The 20666-nt window shown below is 37.4% G+C and overlaps 1 protein-coding gene across 2 annotated transcripts in view; it reads right to left on the minus strand.

Annotated features, from left to right (window-relative positions):
* Positions 1-20666, minus strand: part of SLC26A4 (solute carrier family 26 member 4) — a 45648-nt gene that overhangs the window by 23997 nt on the left and 985 nt on the right. Inside the window, exons 3-9 of one of the 2 annotated variants that reach the window (XM_037836381.1) lie at positions 20340-20506; positions 18652-18791; positions 8692-8802; positions 6502-6686; positions 5716-5880; positions 355-507; positions 156-238 (exon numbers count right to left, since the gene is read on the minus strand). In XM_037836381.1, the coding sequence (XP_037692309.1) occupies positions 156-238; positions 355-507; positions 5716-5880; positions 6502-6686; positions 8692-8802; positions 18652-18791; positions 20340-20503 (1001 nt within the window). In that variant the 5' untranslated portion in view covers positions 20504-20506. The remainder of the gene's footprint in view (positions 1-155; positions 239-354; positions 508-5715; positions 5881-6501; positions 6687-8691; positions 8803-18651; positions 18792-20339; positions 20507-20666) is intronic. The other variant, XM_037836382.1, reaches the window with a different exon arrangement.

Consider the following 20666-nt stretch of genomic DNA (forward strand, 5'->3'; position numbering starts at 1 on the left):
GATGGTTTGCACAAATGGGGATTTCTTCAAGATCACAGGCAAATAGGACTATTAAAGGAGCCCCCATGAAATGAAGGTTGTAATAAAAGATTTCATTTAAATAGAAAGTACTGATTTAACATATTAGTATTGCCTAAGAGGATCGCCAAACTCACCCCCTTGGAATGGATTTAACAATGCCAGCATTGTAATTTTTTTCCAGGTCAACTCCATATGAAATGGCAGCAGCAATTATTGTCTGAAGTAAAACAAAACAAGAGGTAAAAAAAAAAAAAAAAAAAAATCCTCTGTTTTAAGAATTCCTTTCTTGTCAAATCAATTAATGCTGATTTTCTAATTATATATTGTACTTACCACAATTACTTCTATAGGAATAGGGATCGGGATTTTGTGTTTAAATCGATCATTTAATTCTTTAACTGCCATACAGATGATAATGGTGAGTAATCCAGCAATGAGATCAGCAAGATTGGTGTTACCAGCATTTTGAAAAGTCTCAACCAGTGTCTGTAAAAAGAAATTAATTTTATAGATTTCCTGCTTAAAAAAAAAAAAAGGCATTTCTCACATGAATATTTCCATCTGAAAAATCATTACATCATCACCAAACAGCACTTAGGAGTTTCATATAAAATCATAAAAATCTGTTGGCTAATACATAGAATATTAAATGCATCCAGTTAACCTAGAGTGGTAAGACTATGGGTGGTTTTGGTTTTTTTATTTTTGCTTATCTATATATCCTACAATAAGATGAGGAACTTATAAAAGAAAAAAATGTCATTAGACATTGTCCTTTACTTGCAGAAAAGCTTTAAAAGTTTATATTTCTAGTGGTTTTATAAGTGCTATTAAATGGCCTAGTTGTCACCAGGCTGATGTGGAATCATTGAGACAAAGTTCCAATCATTGGGGGGAGGGGGGGGGGGGTTCAGTAATCCAGTATTTTAGGTAAAGTTCTTCCCTAATCCTAAATGATATGGGCATTAATAAAAAGTCCTAAAATACTTCATATGTAGACACAGGTGGACTCATCCGTGTTTATGGCAAAGAAAGGCTATTGAATTGGTGTATAGGCCAAGTATAAACTTTTGGAAATTAGTTTGGTACTTATTTCAAACTTGAACTAAGAAGGATTAAATAAAAATGATACTTTCCAAGTAGACCAACAAGCCAGCTCAAGAAAATTAGTTTTGTTTTGTAAATAGGAGGTATCTGGGAATCAAGAGTGTTCTTCAAGGAAATGTGTAAAGGGAAACCCCAGGGAACACTAAAATCTTTGTTGTATTGAGTTAAGGAGACATGACTTAAGACTGAGTATTCCTCAGTTTTTTGAGAAATGTATTCTCTGAGTGAAGATCACTTCTCTTTGAATGAATCTTTTCACAGAAAATTTGTTAATAACTGTCGAGGAAATGGAACATCTTTCAGTTTATAATATGTATCTTACTTATTTTTATAGATGAACTCTATTCAAAATAATTATAATAACAATCCAGCAACAATTATTGTGTATAATAAATATTCAGTAAAGTAGGGGTCATTTTGCCAGCAACCTGAACACATTCAAGAGTAAAGGAATGGGGGGAAAAGTTATTAAGCTGTCAAAATATATTCCACCAAGTCCTTGAACTAGAGTTCACACATTTGACTTGTAGGAAGCTTCTTGGACCTTCACTCAGAGGGTATTTTTGCTTTTACTTTAAATCTAATACTAACAAGTTTACTTGGTTGCCTTCCAGAATCAGAAACTGCTAGAGGCAGATACACTGACAGCAACAATATGAAGCAGCTGACAGCATGAAGAGAAAATGGAAAACCTACCAGAAGCAGACACGATAACTGTAGAACTTAGGGCACCTAACATGGGAGCAAACAGCCCCACATACCTCACAGTCTTTAAGGCATCACTGCTGTTTGGCATCTACACTATCAATTTTTTGAGGATGACTCATTAATTCATGAGCTAGGTATAATATTTCAATAATTGCCCATGCAAAAAAAAAAAAAAAAAAAAAAAAAAGGCTTACTTTTCTAACCAACATGGAAAAATTCAAACTTAAACAACAAATATTTGGAATAATTGTCCTGTTTACAAAAACATTTTCACCTTACAAAAGTAATCACTACAAGATTTTCATTTAATCTATGAGAGTCACTTAGACCTTTGAACAAAAAGCTTCTCAGGTTCATTAAAATGTAATTTGACCTGCAAAAAACAATCAGTTTATATTACACAATTGTATCAAACAAGGCATACGAGTATATTAGTAATCTTTTATATATTGAGCAATCTTTCAGGATCTCTTATGAAAAGCTCTATAATAGAAAGTTCAATCTATGTGGAAATAAAACACATATAAACTGAAATAGTCAGATGGTACTCAAAGATATAAACATGGGACTTTAAGAAAGCACTGAAACATGATTCTAGTTTAGTCTACTATTAAAATATTGACTAAAATACACTTAAAGTAATATGGATACACATATGATTCCATATTTTAACCTAGTATTCTGAATCATCCAAACCATGATTATGAGCTTTTCAGTAACAGATAAACTTTTACTGTGTTTCCTACCATATCTGGAAAATTTTAGGACCATTTTATTTACATAATTGATTCTTCCCCAGCATTACCTGGGTGTATGAAACCATAAAGAAAAAGATATGCCTAATATTGTGTATGATGAAATGTACTGGTTAGCTTTTAAAGCAGAATTTAATTCATCTTATCTCTATGAATATAATAAACCCTTCATAATCATTTCTTTCCCATCAGCATCTCCTGCTTTCAGATACTGTGTGTGTATATATATAGATCAACCTTTTAAGTGTTACTCTCCTTATTTTAATTGCTTAAATTTTACATGCTGAAATTCGTTCTGAGTAATGAATCTGATCAAGCTTAGTGGTGGCTTTCAAAACATTCACCATTAGGGCAGAACTTTTCAATGTGGTATTCCTCATCTTTGGAACAAGAAATGGGGCAGTTAGGATCAATTAGTATTCAAGCCAACAGGCTTTTCTTGTCAGTTGAGACAAACTGTTCCACTCAAAATGAATGGCAGAAAACAGTCACTTTTAAATGGACTGTGGGATTTACTCACATATTCAGTAGCTACATGGAAGCATCAAAAGTATTACTAATTCTAAATTGCTGCCAATGTCCTCTCATTCTCCCCTCTGGACCCTACACACAGCATCTCTAGCATTTGTGAATTAAAGTTTTTATTTTTCTTTCTTTCCTAACTTTTAGTCCTCCAATTCTTTGTATTCATTATTTCCAGTTGTCAGTCTACCTTTGGGAGGTGAGGTGGAACAGGACACCACATACCACAACTTTACAACAAAAGGGATGTTAAATTAACTACATTCCAGGGAAAGAATCTTACAACAATCTTACTGTGTTCCCTGGAGGAATCAGCTACTACTATGCATTTGTTGAAGGATTCTTTCTTGAATGATTCAGCTGGTAATGCCACAAGCAAAATTCTCTGTTTAGGGACAGAGTGGCTCATTCAACATTTATGCAATCATTTCTAGACCTGTGGATTCTTTTTTTTCAAAAGAACAAGATTACATTCACCACCACATAGGGATAATTAAAATACCTTTATCCAATTTGGCTGGCCTGCAAGGAATGTCTTGCAAAATTATTTGACACATCCTAAACTGAGGCTTCGAGAATAATGTTCAACAGGAAATAAATCATACATTCATATTTGGTTTAAAATACTATTTTTGGTCTTGTTCTAGTGTTTCCTGGTCATTTCTTTCCCTGTCAAAAGTGGATCATCTATAGCAAGCTTCTTCTGAAACACAGTCCTAAGTGAATAGACCTTTCAGTCCCCTGTTCTGCAGAGGTCCAGCAAAAGCCAGGGACGCAGGTTAGACATTGGCTAAGTCCTCCTATGATTTATACAGATGCTGTGTTCTCACAAGGAGACAAGTAAGCTCATTAAGGGATGTCTTGGTGGATTCAGGAGTCAATGGTTTTACATAGGGAGTGAACAGTGCTGGTACGTGGTAGGTATTTAATAAATACTTATTGAATAGATGAATTGAATGAATGAGGATGAATGAATAAATGAATGAACAGCTGATGGGGAAGTGCAAAGGCAAGTAAAACCAAAATGTGTCAGATTCTACAGAAATGAGAGAGCCGGTCACAATAAGACAGTCCAGACTTCTCAGAGGGAACTGAGGACTTGGTAGGGAAAAAAGCAACAGGGACATAAATAATGATGAATCAAAAAACAGCTTGTGATAATGTCTTGTAAAGGCTGGGTTCCAGGAAAGTGAAGAGTAAGCTCCGTGAGTTCTATTTATCCTTGATGATGGTGATGTAGATGATGATGACGATAAATTGAGTTCTTCCTATGTGCCAGACACTGTGCTAAATGCTTTACACAAATTTTCTTCTTTAAACTTCACAACACTAAGACAGAGCTACTATTATCATTCCCATTTTACAACTGAAGACACTGAGGCTTGGGCAAGTTAAGTATAACACATCCAAGGTCACACGGGTAGTAGATGGACAGTAGGAAGACAACACAAGTCTTTTGAAGTTCAGGGTCCATGAATCTTAATCACTGTGTTTTACTGCTTCCTCTATCTATTCCCACTATTTAGCATAGTACCCGGCCTGTAGTAGACCCTCAGTACTATTTGTTGAATGGATAGGATAATGTGGGATTATAGCCCTGTTTTGAAATTGAGCAAATTCCTAATAACCTCACTAATTCTTAGAGATATATGTACGGCCTTACATTGTTTCAGAAGCTACTGCCTATGTCATTAAAGGACTTAAACTCCATTCTTAATGTTGGCATATTATTTTTGTATAGTAGCATGTCCTCCAAGCTGGGGTGACATCATGTTACTATTATTTTCATTTTTCAAGCATCCATAACATGCTTTATGTAGAACTTACATTTAGATCCAAGAAGTTTTTCAAATCTAATTAGTGTGATCTGCCCCTTTCTTTTATATCTCTTTTGCATGTTGAATCATCTCTGAATTTAATGTTCCTTTTCATCTATAATTGCTGAGATACTTACATCATGCATTTTATGGTGTTTCAGAGTTAGAAAGGGCTTTAAAGATACATCTCCAGACGTTTCATCTTACAAATAAAAAGGATAATTTCAAAATAATTAAGGTTTTTGAGTACTTGTTACATGCCAGCCCTGCACCAAGTGCTTCTCATTCATTATCTTATTTAACAATCCAATGAAGTAGACATTATCATCAACTCTACTTTATGGGAAGGAAACTGAAGCATGATGATTTGCTCACGTGGCTAATAAGTAGTAGAGTCAGGATTTGAATGCAGGTCCATCCAGCTTCAAACCTAAAAGCTCTCAGCCACTACCCTACATGATGTATCTAAGGCCACTTAGCTTTCAGAGCCAAAGCTGACTCTAGAACTCAAGTCTGTTGAATCCCAGATGGGTCTTCACTTCATTACACCACTTTCTTTAATAGTTTTAAGTGCAGTGACATTTTTGCCCATTGAAAACAATGACTTACAAAACTTGCCTACTTCACTGCTACTCTGAATTTATTGCTCCTTTCAGAGAAGAATGTTTTCAATGGATCCAAAGGAAGCATGAACACTCTCCAGACTCAGGTTGAAAAGAGAAAGATTGCATTGTCTTTTCTGGGATAAACAATGACCCTTCCCTGGAGTAAGAAGCAACACTTACATAGATAATGGAGAGAACTCCATTATAGTTTTTGGTTGAAACGTTGAGGACAATCTTTAACTGTGAGACAAACACTTGGAAGGCAGCAGCTGTTGTGAATCCACCAATCAAAGGATCTGCCAAGTACCTCACTATGAATCCAATCTGCAAACTTCCAAATATCAACTAGGACAAGAAGAAGGAAGGAAAAATTAAATGTTTCCTTGGGAGAAGAACCAGCTCTCTTTAAATATTAATGAATTCATCTTAACGCCAATTAAAACCTCTAGAGCCTGCCTATAAAGCCTACACAAAAATACATGTAGGAAAGCAAATCTGAATTCTTTAATGCCATATTCCTTTCCTCTTCTCTACCACTCTAAAATTTTAAAGCCATGTGTAATATAAACCTTGAAGAATTTCTAGAAATGTACTTAAAAATCAAAAATTGTATAGCTTTTCTCTTTGACTTTCAGGTCCCATGGCTCCACCCACAAAAACACTTTTTTTCTCCTTTATGAGTTCTCACACATTTCCCTTCCCTCATCCTCACTTGAACCTCACGTGCTCTTTTGCATTTTTGTGTGTTTTTTTGTCTCTGACTTTGATGGTAAGTTAGCCTTAATAATTTGGGGTCTTGCTGACTATTTTAGCATCAGATCTAAAAATGTAATTTAGAAAATAACTTTGAGGTCTAGTAACTGCATTATTTTTGCTTTTAAATGAATCTTAAGTCTACTTATGCCTTTCAGTTAGTTGTTTAAATAAAAATCACATCAATATGCATTTTAGTTGTAAGTCCATTACCTGTAAGATTCCAACCAAAAGAGTAAGAGTGCTCGCAATCAATACTCTCGCTGCATCTCGAGCGGCAAAATCTATCGTGGTAGAATTTAATGCAGTCCCATTACTGCTGGATATGACAAAGTTTTCATCGGGGGCCATGGTCAGAACAACAGATCCCACCATTAAACTGACCACTGGGAAAGGTCCTGGGGAAAAAAGTATCTATCAATTAATAAATTATTTATCACAACTGTTTGGCCGCAACATGTCTACACGGGATTAGAGAGATGTATGAAATCATCAGCTGTAATTGAAAAAATAGTTTGTTCACAAAAGAAGCTAAAAAGGCAAATGTCTCAAGGCATTCATGATCCAGAAATGGGAGAGAGAGACGTAGGTAGGTCATTAGAATACAGCATTCAAGATGCTTTGTGAGTACATAGGAAGGGGTCTAGCCTATCTCTGGGTGACCCTCATGTGTATGGGGGTTAGGAGTTGGCAGGAAAGACTTCCTAGTAAATGTGGTAAATAAGCTGAGTTCTCACTTGTTCCACCTTATTTTTATTTCCTAGTGCATATAACATCCTTATATCTGTGGCACTGAGTACCTTGATCAGTATCACAGGGTCCACATCAGGACTCCTGCAAAGGGAGAATATAGCTTCTCCTTTTCTCTAGTCAAGACAAATTACTTTTTTAATATCAAACTCTTGTCTGTAAGATTCCATGTGATAAAACACTCTTTCCTTCCAGTGACTGCTCCATTCACTACAGGTATTTTTATACATGATAATCCTAGCCTTTGATGATCATGGAAAGCTTTATGATTGGGAGGACTCAGTACCAAGTCCAGCAACCTGGAACCCTAAATGTTCAGGAATATCAAAGAGGACAAAACAATTTCTATGTTCCTCACTAGTTAAGCATTTGATGCATATTGACACCCTAAGGAGAGGAAGTTCTTCCAATCAACAACCTCTTTCTGATCTCTTCTACAGACAAGGCAATATGCTAGATACTGGGGAAGATAGAACTAAGAACAAGGAGATGGGTTGGGGACAGAGTAGATGGTTGTACTTGAGTTTCAAGAAGATCATCCAGGTAGACATGTCTAGCCAGCAGATGGGATTAAGAGCAAAATTATCTCTGGTATAAATGTCAAAGTCACAAAATAGCATTAAAACATTCATTTACTGGAACATCCTAGCAAAAGAGAATTAAAATTTTAGGAACAGCAGGAAAAAATATATTTTGAGCCATACCAAGAATAAAAGCCAAGTTTAGTGTTTAAATTGTTGGGGCAAGATTTTGCTCGTCTTCCAATATTAGTGATTTAAAACAAGGACACTCTTTAATGAGATAATGAATACTTATTTAACAAATGTAATTTGTAAATGTTAAATCAATCTGGTAATATAGTAAGTTCAAGGACCTCCTGGAAATTTTTTCCCCTCTCATTTTATATTTTGGAAGAGAACACTTTCTAAATATGAGTCAATTTATTAGCTTTTTTTTTAAATCTGTTACATGCTAAAATTTGAAGGTAGGCTATAATTTTCATTGCTGTCAGTTTTCTCCTTTTCATTAAGAAAAAAAAGTAAGCAGACATTTAATTGTGGTAGTTAAATTATGTACCCCAACAAAACACATGCTTTTAATCTCAATCCATGTCCCTGTGTGCAGGAATCCATTGTAAAGCCTTTTTGAAGATATTATCTTTAGTTAAGGTGTAACCAACCGAATCAGGATGGGCTTAATCCACATTTCTGGAGGCCGTTTAAAAAGAACCCAGAAGACCCGGAATCCAGAAAGGAGAGATATTGCCATATGATGAGAGGCAGAGATATAAGCCAAGGATCACCAAAGATTGCCAGCAGCCAGCATCAGAATGCTATTGCCTCTAGGAGAAAACAAGCCTTGCTGATATCTTGATTTGGGGCTTCTAGCATCAAAACCATGAGCCAATAATTCCTATTGCTTAAGAAAACCCATCATGTGGTATTTGTCAGAGCAGTCTGGGAAGTGAAGACACTAACTAAAGGCACAGTATTTTGAAAACTACAAAGAACCATAGCATCATTGCATAGGAAAAGCAGGCAAAGCACTGAAGACCTAATTTCCTGGAAAACATCAATGAAGCATGATAAACATTATATAGATGAAACACTTTAAACAGGAACAAATGCAAATGGAATATATGCTTATAATTACCAACTGAGATGTGTCTTGATGTTCCAAAGATAAAATACGTAAGGATAGGGAAAAAAGAAGAGTAGAGACCATATCCAACAGGAACTGCAGCTAGTAGAGCATACGCCATACCTGAAAATACATCCAAAACAATTAAATTCACAAACAAAAGTTAGGGTATCTATCTATTGCACAAGGAAAGTCCCTGACATCCTCATTTACAACTTTTATACATTAGTCTGGTCTCATTTTGTTTATAGTCTGTGGCTATAAACAATGCAGAGCATGACTGGCATCAGGTGAGATACTGATGGCATCTACATGCATGACCTGCTCAAATGTATTGACTCAACTAATCATCTAATAATCAGGTTAGTTGAAAAAGTCAAGTCAGTCACTTAAAAACTTGGTCAATTCAGTCCAAAGGCTCTGATGAGTTTTGCAGGTAGACAGTTTCAGTGTTTCTCTATATTCTCATCATTGCAGTCTTTCTCCCTTTTTGTTGGGGAATAGAAGACAGAATCAAGCAAAGAAAAAAATATGACATTTGTACATAGCAGCAGGGAAGGCAACTCTGTTCCCTGGTGAAGGAAACCAGCTCCTCCACTATGCAATCTCAGCAGCCTCCAGGTCCATGAATGTTAGGCTTTAAAGGAAAAAATGTCAACATTTTGATGTACATGGGAGTAGGAAGATGAAGATAACACATTCTTTCCCTTTTGGTTAGATTTCTTAGGTAAGCAGTCATATCTTACTCCATATTACTTCCATCCCACTCAAACAATTGAGAGAATATTAAGCCCTTGGGTCCTCAGTCATTAAAAAAGGATTACATGTATAATAAAAGAAAAAGGGAGAATTACCTAAATGTCCTAGTCCAGAGGTGCTCAAGAATTATTTACTGAACTAATGTTCCAAAACAGAGAAGTGGTTAAATAAATTATGCTTCATACACAGTAGTTCTATGAATGGTAATGATGTGATCTATAGAAGTGTATTTAATGACATGGAGATAAATGAAGTAAAAGATTAAAAAGTAAAAAAATCAGGATTCAAAAATTGATATGTGTGCATACTCTTACTTTTGTAAAGGTAAACATGTATATTGTATACACAGAAAAATCTGGAAAGATTTTAATATATGGTAATTCAAATATACAAAAAGATAAAGAATAATATTATAAACACCCATGTATCCATCATCCAACCTAAGAAATAAATTATTGCCAGTAGTTGAAACTCTCTGTATATTATTCTTCAGTCACATCCACATTTGGATCTGTGTGAACAGGGGGATTCCCAGGGCCACATACACATACCCATGAAAAGACACATGTGCAGAAAAGGCTGGGCTTTGCCTCAAGCTAGTCTCTAAATTTACTGTTCGGACAGCTAAGTTCTGAAGGAGATCACTCCCCCAGGCCAATCTGCAAAGACTAAGAAAGGTGGGTTTTTCTTTTCCTTTTTTCTTTTTTTTTGGGGGTGGGGTGGGGGTCAACCCCTAGCAGTCAAAGAAATCTCTTTTATAACATTAGCTGAATACAAGTTTAAGGATCAAACACTTCAGTGTCTAAATTTCAAGGAGACATTAAAATATAAAAAATGTCCAGGTTTCAAAAAAAGATTACAAACATACAAACATATGAAGAAACATGAAGTGATGATTATGCAAAGGAACAGGATAAAGAATTAGAAACTATCAACAAGGAAGACCAGAGCTTAAACATACCAGGCAAAGACTTTTTTAAATGGTTCTAAATATGTTCTAAGGGCTAAAGGGAAAACATGGACAAAGAACTAAAGGAAATCAGGAAAATGATTGATGAACACAAACAGAATGTCAAGAAAGAGTTAGAAATCATGAAAAGGAACCAAACAGAGCAGAAGACCACCGTAATAGAAATAAAAAATCCCCTAGAGGGGTTCAACAGCAAATTGGAGCTGGTCAAAGAAAGAATCAGTGAACTTGAAGATAAAGACAATTGAAATTATTCAGCCTGAGGAGCAGCAAGAAAAAAGAACGAAGAAATGTGAAAAAAGCCTGAGAGATGTGTGGAACATCATCAAGCACATCAATATATACATTGTGGAACACCCAGATGAAGAAAGGAAGGGTCAGAAATAATATTTGAATAAATAATGGTGGAAAACTTCTAAAATATAACAAGTGATATGATCTGCATATCCAAGAAGCTCAACAAACTCCAAAAAGGATAAACCAAATAGACCCATACTGAAATATATGTCATATGCCAAAGACAGAGAATTGTGAAAACCACCAGAAAGAAGCAACATGTCATGTACAAGGGAGCTTCAATAAAACTAAGTGCCAATTTTTCTTGGGAAACCATAGAGGCAAGACAGCACAGGATGACATATTTAAAGTACTGAAACAAAAAGTCACCAACCAAGAATTCTATATACAGGAAAACTGTCTTTCAAAAATGAGGGAGAAATTAAGACATTCCCAGATAAACAAAAGTTGAGAGTTTGTCATCACTAGACCAGCCCTGCAAGAAAAGCTAAAGGGAATTCTTCAGGTTGAAAGGAAAGGATACTAGACAATAGATCAAAGTTGCATGAAGAAAAAGAGATCTCTGGTAAAGAAAATGATGAGGGTAAATATAAATGCAAATGCATAAAAAGTAATGAGAAATCAATGGTTTTGGATGCATAGTGTATAAATACATAATTCATAAGAAAAACTACACAAAGGTGGGAGGACACAGGGGCACAGGGATATAGTATGTATATGATGTTGAAGTTCAGTTGGTATAAAACCAAATGAGACAGTTAAGAGATTTAGGATATTGAATTTAAGCCCCATGGTAACCAAAAAGAATATATTGGAAAAATATGCACAGAAATAAATGAGAAGGGATTTTAAAGGGCTCACTACAAAAACAGGTAAAGCACTTGAATGGACCTTTCTTCAAGGAAGATGTGCAGATGGCACATGAAAGGATGTTCAGTATCGTTGGTCATTGGGAAAATGCAGATCAGAGCCACAGTGAGATACCACCTCACACCCACTAGAATGGCTATTCATTTTTTAAAATGGAAAGTAATAAGTACTGGTGACAATGTAGAGAAATGGGAACTTTAATGTATTGTTGGTAGGAATGTGAAATGGTGCAGCTTCTGAGGAAATGGTAGTTCCTCAAAAGTTAAACATGTAACCACCACATGACCCAGCAATCCCACTTCTAGGCATATACTCAAAAGAATTGAAAGCAGGAATTTAGACATATTGTTTGTATACCAACATTCATAGCAGCATTATTCACAATATCCCAAAGATGAAAGCACCTGGGGGTCCATCAGCAGATGAATGGAAAAATGGAATGTGATAGACACATACAGTGGAATAATAGTCAGCCCTAAAAATGAATGATCTTCTGATACATGCTACTATATGAATGAAACTTGAAAACATCAGGTTGAGTGAAATGCCAGAAACAAAGGGACAAATAGTGTGGTTCTACTATATGAGATATCTATAATATGCAAATTCTTAGAGAAAGAAAATAGAGTACAGGTTTCTGGCATTGGGGAGGAGGTAGAAGGGAAGTTAATGCCTAATGGGTGCAGGGTTTCTATTTGGGGTGATGGGAAAGTTCTGGTAACAGATATAAGTGAGTCAGCACAACACTGTGAGTGTGATTAATCCCACTGAATTGTATACTTGGGAATGGATGAGATGGGAAAATTCATGTTGAATATATTTCCACAAGAGGGGTGGGGGCAGGATATTAAAGAGATAGAAACAACTAAAGACAACACATGATCCAAGACTAGATCTAATAATGAAGGAGAAAATGCCCAAAAGGAGATTACTGGGACATGTGAAACAGTTGGAGTATAGACTGTAAGCTTTTATGTTAATGATAAATTTCTTGAACTTGATAACTATACTTAAGGTGATTACTAAGTGAATATCCTTGTTCTTAGGATATGTAAATGGAAGTATTGTGTTCAAAGCATGTGATGTATACAACCCTCTCTCAAATGTTTAGAAAATGTAGCTAGCTAGCTAGCTAGATAGATAGATAGAACAATATGGCAAATGTGACCAAAATGTTAAAAATTGGTAGGTCTGAGTATCTAGGTAGGAGGTACGCTGAAGTTCTCTGCAGGGGGTTGGTATTGTTTTTGCAACTGTACTGTAACTTTGAAATTATTTCAAAATAATTTTTTAAAAAAAGAAGAAAAGATACCATTATCAAATGTAATTAACACAACTAAACTGTCTACTTGAAAGTGGTTATAATGGGAAATATTATGTTGTATATATATATTGCTATAATTTTTTTTTAATGCCATTACCTTTAGCAATTCCTGGCTTCTCAGTAACTTGAGTCTGTCTTCTTTGATGAGTCTTCCCCCAACTCCTCACCCATCCAGCCTTTGTTTATATCACAGATCTTGTCTTTATCAGAATCTACACCACCACTTCTGAAATCTCCATTTCAAGCCTTTCTCTTGCCAGTTATCACCTTCTAGCCTTCTAGTTCACCTGCTCCAGAATCCTTATTGCATCTATCCATTAACTGATCCATTTTTTCACTATCCGTGGTGCCTCCGGTCTTCAATTCCTTCTTTGACCAGTTTAAACTTAATGGAATTTTGCAAATATCCCTAACTCCCTTGCTTATCTTACTCTCTCTCTCCCTCCCTTTTCTTGTCTGGCAAAACCCCAATCTGGCTGAACCTGTAACGGCGTAACATAAATTATATTTGGTGCCTCGTCATGTTTGCCTAGTCATAAATTCCCCTTTCGAGTAAGCACCCCAGCTAGCTCTGCCCTTGGCATAACCACAACTAGCACTGCATGTACCTCCATATAATTTGGATGATAAGAACCACCCTTAGCCTCTCTGAACGGCCCCTGCTATTTCTCCTACAAACCATCCTTGCTGCTTCTGCATTTTTGTGCCAAATAGTTTGAAACTTCCAATCCACAGAATTAAACAGGAAAATCCTATCCTTCCCCTCTGGGTCACGATAAAGGCAAGAGCTTAGGACCCACATATGTTCCTCCCCACCTCCTCTACAGGCTTTCACAGGAGACTAGGTTAGGTAAGCCCTGGGCCCCTCTACTGCCCTCATTCTCCCCTCTCCCCCTCCAGGCTCTTTGAACTAATAATGCTGTCCTTTTACACATTTTCTACTGGGCTGGCTATCTGTGCATGTCATCACCCAAAGACCTTTCACCTAACATCCAAAACATAGCTTTTGAGCAGCTAAAAAAAATCTAGATTAGAGACATAGACATTTGGGCGAACCAATTTCACTTAGAATTCAGGATCACAAGACCCAAATGGGCACTCAACACTGCCTGGCAATCAATTACATTTCCCCAGTAGCAAAGATTTTCCTCTATTTGAGGCAACCACTTAAACCTCCCCTACTTTCCCCAAACTGCCCATCACCCTTCTCCACACAGACTCTCAGTTAACAGACTCATTTCTCCCTTTATCAAAAACTTAGCATCCATAAGAGATGTCTAATTTGCCTTTCAACAAACTTCCAAACTTACCTGCATCTGCACTGTTTTGTCTAACTTCCTCCCTTTTAAAATGGAGGAAATGTAAATGTCTTTCTTGTCCAGAAGGAAGAGTCTTCCCACTTCTGTCCTTGCATCCATCCACACTTGCCCCTTCTCATGACTGTGCTCTTTCAGTTGTTTCTGTTCTATCTCTTGGACCACAGATTTCCTGCTACTAGGTTAGTCCCACCAATTTTAGTATTTCCCATATCAAAAGAAAGAAAAGTGCTCCTGTCACTCCACATTCCTCCCTTAACTACCCTACAATTCCAGTCCTGTTTCTTTGCTCTGCTATACAGTGAAGCTTCTTGAAAATTTTCTGTTTTCATTCATCATACTCTACCCCCCAAGAATATTGGACATTATTCGCCACTCTATCTTTTCTGAAAAAAGCTCCTATCAAATGTACATGGAAGTAGTAAGTGTTCTAGGAATAATATATATACAACCTACTCTCAAATGTTTAGAAGATAGACAGAATAATACAGCAAATGTGGCAAAATGTTAAAAGATTTTTAACAGATCTGGGTATCTGGATATGGACATGTTGGGGTTCTCTGCATGAATTTTTATTATTTTTGCAACTATCCTTTAAGTTGAAAATTATTTCAAAATAAAAAGTTTAAAAAAAAAAAAAGAAGAAAATTCAAACATAGAGCTACCATATGACTCAGCATTGCCAGTTCTAGGTATATACCTAACAGAACTGAAAGCAGGGACTCAACAGGTATTTGCACACTATTGTTCATAGCAGTATTATTCACAATTGCCAAAAGATGCAAGCAATCCAAGTGTCCATCAACCAATGAATGGATAAATGAAATGTGGTATATACATAAAATGGAATATTATTCAGCCATAAAAAGGGATGAAGTCCTGATACATGTGACAACATGTATGAACCTCAACAACATCATGTTGAGTGAAATAAGCCAGACACAAAAAGATTAATATTGTATTATCTCACTTATATGAAATATCTAGAATAAGCAAATTCAAAGAGACAGAAATAGATTACAGGCTATCAGGCTTGGGGGAAAGGGAATGGGGAGTTATCACTTAATAGGTACAGAGTTTCTGTTTTCAGATGAAGAAAATGTTTTAGTAGTGGAAAGTCGTGACAGTAACAGAACACTGTACAGGAAATTAATATTACTGATTTATACACTTAGAAATGGTTAAAATGTTAAATTTTATGTGAAATACATGTTACCATAATTTAAAAAGAAAAAAAATCCTCCTTTCTTGGCTTCTGATCCCAGATTCCTCTAATTGTCCTTTTTTCCTTTCCAGGCCCATGTTTCTCAGCTCTTTGTCCCCCACTCATCTTCCTGACCTCTAATGACTCCAGCCCTCTTCTTTTCTCCATCTTCCCTCTCTCTCTAGGTAATCGTAGCATTAACAATCTTTTAAATATCACCTCTAAATTGATGCTTCCTGATTTTTATGTCTTTTAGCCCAGACTTCTCCTCTGGCCTTCACATTTGTAGCTCCAATTCTCCATTTGGCATCTCCACGTAGATGTTTCACATCCACCTCAAACTCTGCACGCTCAAAAGGAAACTTTTGATTCTGTATCCCAAACCTGCCCCTCACCCAGTCTTTGACATTTTAATAAACGACATAACCATCTACCCAGTTACTCGAGCCAACTACCTTGGAGTTGTTTGTGATTTTCATCCACACTCTTAATCTATCAGTAAACATCAGCAATTCTTACTCCAAAATACCATTCAGATCTGTGCAGCTCTCCCTATATCCTTCTCGATCTGGTTCAACCTGACATACCTAACCTCAGGGCTAGGACTAGGGTGAGGCAAGCGAGGAGCCTGAGGCGCAGTATTTGAGGCTGCACACTGAGCCTGAGTGCCTCCCTTGCTTCACCCTAGTCCTCACCCTTCCTAACCTTAACTCATTCTGTTCACCCACTCTTCTCTTCACCACATTCCATCCACACTAGAATTCTTTCTGTTCCTCTTTTGAAAAAAACTAAGCTCTTTTTTTTTTTTTGCCTCAGGGACTTTGCACCTTTGCCTGGTATACACCTTCTCATCACATGGCTCTTTCGTACTTCTCATCTTTGGTGTCAGATTTAATTTCACCTCCTCAGAAAGGCCTTCTCTGACCTTTCTATCTAAAATAGACCAGAAGATTGTATGGGGATATGAATACATCTCAATAAAATTGCATAAGAAATAAAATAAAATAGACTGCCCCCCTACAAATTAAACCCTATTGCACCATCCATATCCATACAAATATCAATAATGATATTATGAACTATTGTTTTTCTATTTATCTGTTTACTTATTTAATTCCTGTCTCTACACTAGAAAAGAAATCCATGAAGTCAATAACTATGCCTGTCAATAAATCACCGACTCCTCATGGTTGAATGCCTGGCATATGGAATTAGTTAATAAATATTTATTAAGTGACTGATGATTGAGTGACAAAGTGAATGAATGAATACACCAGGTTAATAAGTGAATTAATGAATAAACCTGATTAACGTCTCAGAAATCCACCTTTCAAAGATGACTTTACAGTGATGATATTTCTTAACAACATATTCCCATAAAGTAAAGAATTATATAATGTGCTAGTTAAGATCATAGGAAGTAGACTCTGGGTTCAATTCCCAGCTCTATCACCTACCATCTCTATGACGTTGGGCAAGATTTAATCAATTTATCATCTATTAAAAAGATGAAAATAATAGTAGTTACTTTGCAGGGTGTTTGTAAGGATAATTGAGATAACTTGCCAAGGCCCTTAGCATAGTGTCTATTACTGAATAAACAAAATTAATTATTCTAAGATACTTGTGTATAAAAACTTGGAAGGTCTTGGACCAGAAATATCATCCTTCATATGTAAAGATGATTCATTATCAGGAACATGATTCAGCCTTCTTCAGTAAGATGTATAGAACAATCTATTATGTGTCAATCACTATGCTGGGCACTAGGTAATCAAGTATGAATTAAACATGGTTCCCATCCCACAGGAGCTACACGGTAGTGCCATGTCATGGCTGATAGACGTGACTGTGCCACTGTGCACAGACACTTGGTATTGTTTAACCTAGGAACTCACAGCCCCATCCTTCTCTCTCTCCTGTCTGCCCTTGTGATGGAGAACATGGTTGAAGCTGCACGATGGGGTAATAGAACATCTTCCTTCTTTGTGGGAATCTACCTGATCTGCTCTGAGTTAATTATGGAGTTCCACAGCCAAATTTTGGCTCACAATATTGCTCAACAATTATTACTACCTTTAGAAACAGTCTATTTTCAAGCTATCTTTCTATACACATCCTGACTCCACCCTGTTTCCCATCACTTAGCAAACACAGACATCCTTCAGGGAAATTCAGCTTGAAAAACTCAACCTCCAGGAAGCTATTACTGACCCTCCAAGAGTGGGGTGAGTGTACCTTGTTTGCACTCCCTTAGCAGTCAATGTTACAAACCATTATCACACTGAGTTGTAATTATTTCTCTCCCCATTGTACTATGACCTTCTTGAAGGCAGAAGGTGCATCAAATTCATGTGCCTGACACATACCAAGTGCCCCATAAAATTTTAATAAGTAAATGAAGACTCCTGTTTTTGCGGTAGTGGGGCTTTGGGAAATGGTGTTAGGGAGGGAGCAGAAACAAGATGGTAGGGATGGGGCAAGGAAGAAAATTCCCATACTGCTATGCACAAACTAAGAAACAGATTTCCAAGATGCTCGTGGAAGTATTATAATATAAAGCCAATTTAGAAAATAATCACCTATGTTGGTACATTTTTCCATATTAAGAAAAGGGAAAGGATTTAAAAGGGAAAAAAAGGAAGGAAGCAGAAAAGACACTCCAGTATAATCCAGGCCAAGATACTTCCTTCACTTTCCTTTAAGCCAGTTTCAAACAGCAGAGCAAGACCCATGTTTGAAAATGGGAAATTTAATGTTGTATATATGTTACCAAATAAAGACCCATGTGTGATGTAAAACAACTTAATGGGCTGCAATTAACTTTTAAAAAAATAAACAATAGAATAGAACAGAATAACAGAGTGCGTCACTTGTAGTGAGGGTAAGTATTATTTCATGAAACTTCAGATATGTGTGTATGGGTCATGATGTAACACATATATCTTACTGTAAATTGTGGTCGGTAAAAGTTGGGAAACCACTGTTTACATGATATGCCTCTAGCTGGAACCAAGCAGCTAGAAGAGCATCCGGGTTTCCAAGGAAGGGAACTCTAAGAAAGAGGAGAAAAAAGGCAAACCTCTCCACTAAGGTACTCTAGGGGAAAGATGAAGGCCTTGAAAGGTGAGCAAGCACTTGGTTACAGACCCATAAAAGCCGGGGGGTGGGGGTGGGGGGGGGTAATGAACTGTGCTGGAGACTGGGGTTCTCAATCCTGCGATCATCTTACCTTGCAGCGTGCCCACTAGCCCGGTGCTAACTCCTGAAACGATGTCACAAAGCAGCCATTCCTTGACTCGGTATTTGGGGAGCCACTCCAAAATAGGCAGAAGAGTCTTCACTACACGAAGGGCTCTCTTTCTTGAACAACTGTCAAAAAGCAAGAAAATTGGGTTTCCAACCCAATCTTGGTCACAACCAATTGCAAACAATAAAATTATGAACTGAACTCTTCTGATTTTATAACTATATAGAATAATAATAAGAACTACATGGAAAATATTAACACTGAAGTGCTTACAATACCTTTGCCAAGAACTGTCCTTTTAAATGAACTGTACTAGCAAATACAGGATTAAGTGTTTGCTCCCCCTTCCTCCCCTTTTTAATCCCCCAAGAAAATATTCCCTACACAAGAACCTATTTTCTGGTTCAGCCACTAACTGATCAGTGTGGAGTCTCTAATTGGAGATTAATTTTCAGAATTCTAACCCAGGCGCCTTTTTCTTCTTCTTCTTTTTAAGAAAAAATAAACAAGTTTTGTATATTTTGGCATTAATACTTGGAGCCAGTTTTTAGAAAAATCTTAATATGATGAATGTCTACCTTGTACCATGCTGTTAGTATTTTTTAAATTCAGCAGCCCATAGACCAAAGAGACTTACAATACATATCAACAGTGGCTGAAACTTTTTTAGCTCCTGATTAAAATAAATTATTTTTTTAATGAAGACATTTATGAGACAACTGGACATTTGAATGATGACTAAATATTTGATATTAAGGAATTTTTAGGTGTGACAACGGAATTGTGGTTTTCTTTTTGAAAAAAAAAAAAGTCCTTAGAGATACATACTGAAATATATACAGATGAAAAGATACAATATGTGGGATTTGATTCAAAATATAGGGTAAGAAGGCAAATGGATAGGGATAGATGAACCAAGATTAATTTTGATATAATTATTAAAGCTGGGCAAAATTGTGGGGTGGAATTCATTACATTACTGTGAGTCCTTTTGTATATGTTTGAAATGTTCCATAATAGAAAGATTTTTTTTAAAAAAAGAAAGAACAAAAATCTGGCAGTAGTTGACTGTTCTCTAAGTTCTTTATGTCTGTGGTATCTAATTACGTGTGGCACTTTGGGTTTAGAGACTGACAGTGGTTCCCCTAGGGGTCCCACTGCCTCAGCAGAACTTGGAGCACACCTTTCTCTCCTGTTTTCTAGCTTCTATTCTGTATATGTAACCGGACGGTGTCCTGCAAAGATTAGTCTGGGAGTTTCAAGGATGAAACCCATCAGTTCTTCAAAAGAGCCCCTTTCCTCCACTCTCTGCTCAGCCTGGCCTTCACAAGAATGCGGTAAGGACCAGCTGTAACCCAAGGCACACTCCAGGGTTCCTCAAGAGAGAAAAAAGAGAGATGGGGCTCCCAGAACATACTCTCCCCAAAGGCGAGTTTCTGAGAGTCAACTTCAGACTGGAGAACCAAGGAGCCTCTCTCTGACCGGAAAGAACCGCGTTGCGGACCGGAAAACAGCCCGTGGGAAACCCAGAATCCGAACTTCGGGAGAAGCGGCGGGCGAGCTGGGTCCCCGGCGCACTACATCCCAGGGTTCTCCTCTGACAAGCCCTCCGGCCGGGCGCCCTAAATGCTCCTGCATTTCCCCCATCGCGGGGCAGAGGGGGCGGCTACCTGCAGCTCCTGGCCAGGCGCTCCCGCAGCGTCCTGCTCTCTGGCAGGCGCCGCTCGTGCTGCTGCTGGAAGGCGAGCTCGCTGTAGACCGGCCGCGCCACCACGTAGCTGCAGCCGCACTCGGGGAGCCGCGGCGGCTCGGACCTGCCGCCCGTCGCTGCCATGACCTGCGCGGCGGAGAGCAAAGATGAAGAGAGAGATGAAGCGAGGGAAAGGAATAGGAGGTGAAGGGGGAGAAGCAGGAAGAGGCGACAACCTGGGCCGCGCCCAGCCGCCCGAGGCGCTCCCCACACACCGCCCCAAGACGCGCACCGCCAGCCTGCAGGG

Source organism: Choloepus didactylus, chromosome 5, assembly GCF_015220235.1.
Source record: "Choloepus didactylus isolate mChoDid1 chromosome 5, mChoDid1.pri, whole genome shotgun sequence".
NCBI lineage: Eukaryota > Metazoa > Chordata > Mammalia > Pilosa > Megalonychidae > Choloepus > Choloepus didactylus.